At 31.8% G+C, this 4,085-nt stretch overlaps 1 protein-coding gene across 2 annotated transcripts; it reads right to left on the reverse strand.

Annotated features, from left to right (window-relative positions):
* Positions 1-676: 676 nt before the first annotated feature.
* LOC105777945 (autophagy-related protein 8C) lies at positions 677-2,684 on the reverse strand. Of its 2 annotated transcripts, XM_012601475.2 has the most exons (6): positions 2,453-2,684; positions 2,277-2,328; positions 1,902-1,957; positions 1,752-1,804; positions 1,422-1,540; positions 677-957 (listed from the first exon to the last, which is right to left on the reverse strand). In XM_012601475.2, the coding sequence occupies exons 2-6, from the start codon at positions 2,311-2,313 to the stop codon at positions 851-853; spliced, it is 372 nt and encodes a 123-aa protein (XP_012456929.1). In that variant the 5' UTR covers positions 2,314-2,328; positions 2,453-2,684; the 3' UTR covers positions 677-850. The 2 variants fall into 2 exon arrangements, with proteins under 2 accessions (XP_012456929.1, XP_052477563.1); XM_052621603.1 differs by having other exon boundaries at positions 2,277-2,684.
* Between the last annotated feature and the right edge of the window lie 1,401 nt (positions 2,685-4,085).

Consider the following 4,085-nt stretch of genomic DNA (forward strand, 5'->3'; position numbering starts at 1 on the left):
GTGTTTTTTTTGCTGTGTTGTTGGACATAATATTGTTGGTGGGTGTCTTATATAAGCAGGGTGTTGGGTGGCGGTGAGGAAGGAGAGAGGAAAAGTGGATATAAAATGATGCATGGATCCTGGACTGTTGAAGTAGCTTTCAGGTGCCTTCTTGGAAACAAAGGCTATGGTGGTTTTTCATGAGTGCCCAACAAGCAAAAGAGAAGCAAAGGGTCAACGTTAAAAAATCAGCAGAGTTCATTGTTTTGACTAACTACGATCTTCATTATTAAGTTAGCTGTAATTTATTATTATTTCAATTCATTATTTTAGGGTTTAGTTGATTTCGTATTCGAATAATTATCAAATTAATAAAGTATAAACAGAATCAAAATTAACAATCATTTAAGTATAGAGATGAGTGCAGGGAATCCCGACTAAAACTTTCGACTCGATTCTTTTAAGTTTGAAACTTGAGTTCTTCAAGTAAATTTTCAAGCAAATTTGAATGAAAATGGACTCAAATCAATTCGAATACAAATTGTTAACCTTTTATAACTAAAGCCAATATAACCATTGATTTGTCTTCTCACCTTGCAATTCATTCAAGACTCACATCTTCAAATTTGAGCTCTTGATTAATCATTTTCCACTAATCAAAATATCTTAAGTAAAAGCATAGAAATACCGTTAGAAATCAGTGATAAAGTTAGTTTCAGACATTAAATTTACAGAAAAACAAGGTTCCAAGTTCAGACAGTTAAAAAGAACTGTCATCGTAAAGGGCAAAGCATTTACACAAGTAAACACCATATAGAATTTACACCTTTTCTTTGAGCTATATATACATAAGCTTTTCCATTGCATTGAATCATGCTAAAAGTAAAGGGGAACCAAATGTGTTCTCTCCACTGTAAGTCATGTAAAGAAAGCCGTCTTCATCCCTGTTTTCCTCGTAAATTGCGGACATCAAGGCGGCTGCGTCGGAAACAAAGAAACAAATAAGCCTCACAACTAGAACCCAAAAATAATGGGTAAAACTAACCATAGCACCCCTCCACTAGGAGTCGGATTGCATTTTATCCTCTTTACTCAAAAAATGAGTAAATTGATCCTTGTACGTTAGATCAAAGAACAAATTGATCTTTTCTGCTAAAAAGTGACGTAGTTGACAGAAAACCCAAACAATTATATGTGACATGCCACGTACATCTCTTGAAACATGGACCAATTTTTAACAGTAAAAATGAATGGAACTTTTAACAAAAGGATCAATTTGCTCATCGATCTAACATATAAGGACTAATTAGCCCATTTTTGAGTAGAGGGGACAAAATGCTATCCGACTCCTAGTACAAGAACTTCAATGGTACTTTTACCCAAAACAAAAAATGATTTGAGTTATACAATACTTGGAGCTATAACGTGTTTATATAACTCACCAGTAGGTGGGAGAGTGTTCTTCACAAAGACAAATATAGCTTTCTCAGCACTAAGCTTAATCCTTTTACGAACAACATAAACGAATTGCCCCACAGTCAAATCAGCAGGAACGAGATACCTGAAGCCATGATCGAAGAAGAATATTGAAAAAAAGAACATTGACCGGGATAAGAGTAGGTTTATCTTGTTCAATTCTTGAGAACTCATTAACATTGATGATCCAAGCAGATAATAGACACGAGATATCGTTCACTAGAAAGTGAGTTTGGCAAGTACATATCATACTAAAACGAGAGATTTCAATATAAAGAAGAGAAAATGCTACTAACTTCTTTTTATCAATATCGGGAATGTCACTTCGTTCGGCTTTCTCGACGATGACCTGCATTGGTTACTCATTAGCATTCAAGAACATTAAGAGACTAATATGGGATAAAAAAATCAGCAGAATGGGAAGATGGTAACTCAAATATTCTTACGGGAATTCTGTCGGGATACTTTTCCCTGATTCGACCAGCTTCAGCCTGTCTCCTTTCTGAGAAAGGGAAATTTTCGAAAGGGGTGAATGAGTACTTACCGAAATTTTCTTCGATTAAATCGGATCAAAGAATAGGAGAAACATGACAAAACAAGGAAGATGCAGCAACTAGACTCAAAATAGGCGAGACAATATTCGAAGATAACAGATAAAGAATAAGAATCAATAATAATTATATAGTTTTGGATCAATTTTACAAATCAAAAAGATAAAACAAAGAATACCCAAAGCAAATCTAATAGCTACAATCAAGCAGAAAATTCGACATTCATAAAAGGGGAAAACAGAAAAGATTAGGGGAATCAAGGAAGCTAACCCAAAGGATGTTCAAGCTTGAAGGAACTTTTCGCCATTGCAAAATTTAACACCTGATTATATATTCACTGTGAATTAGGGTTTCTAAATGAGAGAAAAAGGAAAAGAAAAGGCGAAAACGTATGTATTAAAGTAAAAAATTGTCGAAAATAGCTTTCAGAAAGAAAAAAAAAATACCCAACACGGAAACAACAAGGGAAAAGCTTCAAGAAATTAGGGTTTCTATATTGATTGATTGATCGCTCAAGAGGAAAAGGGATCGGTTTCAACTTTCAAGCAAAGAAATTTATAAGAAAAATTCAGAATTTATATAATAAAGGGGAGATTTTTGAGGCAACAACAAGAAAACCTTCAAAGGGTTTACTTAAATTCGAGGCGAAAACACGAAACCAAAAAGCTTAAGGGGGTGCCCTTGCCCCGGTTACAAGGAATCTAATTCATCAAATTTTGCTATTAGTCCATGTAGTATGTATAAATTATGTATATAGTCCCTATACTTTAAACTGACCAAATTTAATCTCTATACTTATGGAATTGATCAACTTTAGTCCTTGCATATTCTTTGAACTTTAAAATTTCTATTGTAACCCAAACGGTAGCAATTAAATCTGTTTGGTTAAATTTTACTATTAATATTATACAATGCCTAAAGTTGTAGATTTAGTTTATACTCCAATTTGATCATTTTTGTGTTTTTTATCAATGATGTTTAAGCCAAATTGAACTGGTCGGTTGGGCCAGTTGGATTGAAAACAAATCGGGATATCGGTTTGAAGATAGTCATTAGACCGGTTGACCCAAGAATCAGTATGGGTCGATTGAACCAAATAAAAAAAGGTTGAACTAATTTTTTTATTTTTTAATAATTTATTTAATTGAACCAGATGGGCTGGTTGGATCGGTGAATCGGTGACCTAACCGGTTTGACCATTGTTTGGTTTTAAAAACCTTGTTTTTTATACCTTTCAATTTTGAAATTTTAGTCTTCATATAAACAGGGTGAATCCATAAAAAATTCTAGGGGCTGAATTAAATTATAAAAGTTTGAGAGATTAAAATACAATTTTATCATGTATTAATTTATTATTACATTATTTTTGAAAGGATTTAACAAGATTTTTTTTTGAGTCAAAGTGCAGTTTGACCATATATTTATTTATCATTTAAACATTTCTTAAGGGTTTGCATAACAATTTTTTTTTATTTTTTAAGGGGCCCTTCAGTTTTATCCTTGGCTACAAATGAAGTCATCAATTCCGTTAACTGACGATTTTTGTTAATAATATGCGGAATAACAAGTTGATATGACATTGTACATGCGATAATATATTTGTCTTATACAATTTTGAAAATAATAAAATTTAATTTTATAAATTTAGTAGCTACCATTTAGTCGGGTGTGGACTTTAATCATAATTTATGCATAACATAAAGAGTAGCAAAAAATTGAACCTAATCTAATTGGGACTGTCCAGCTAAAGTATTAAAGTAAGCTTAAGTTAGTTTAGATATATTTTAATTAAGAATAAATATCAAAACTATACATAAATTTTGATTTTTGTGATGTTATACATAAAATTTTGATTTGATTTGATTCCATTTTCACAAATTAGCACAATTTACGTTGATATATTACATACGTAAATAATTATATTAGTCTAATATGAAAATAAATGTATATATTCGTTTCTCTAAATATGTACAATAGAATCAAAATCAAACTTTCATGTGTATATATAAACCGCAATTCAGGTTTCATATGTATAATTGCACCAAATCAAAGTTCCTGTATTAAATTGTACATTAGATC

This window comes from Gossypium raimondii, chromosome 10 (genome assembly GCF_025698545.1).
Source record: "Gossypium raimondii isolate GPD5lz chromosome 10, ASM2569854v1, whole genome shotgun sequence".
Classification (NCBI taxonomy): Eukaryota; Viridiplantae; Streptophyta; class Magnoliopsida; order Malvales; family Malvaceae; genus Gossypium; species Gossypium raimondii.

Excerpts from the sequence above, each read along its gene's own strand:
- LOC105777945 (XM_012601475.2), bottom strand. The coding sequence starts at position 2,313 with ATGGCGAAAAGTTCCTTCAAGCTTGAACATCCTTTGG. Across the intron at positions 1,958-2,276 it reads CAAGCTTGAACATCCTTTGG|AAAGGAGACAGGCTGAAGCT; the intron begins GTTAGCTTCCTT and ends TCCCTTTCTCAG. Across the intron at positions 958-1,421 it reads GAACACTCTCCCACCTACTG|CCGCCTTGATGTCCGCAATT; the intron begins GTGAGTTATATA and ends TTTCCGACGCAG.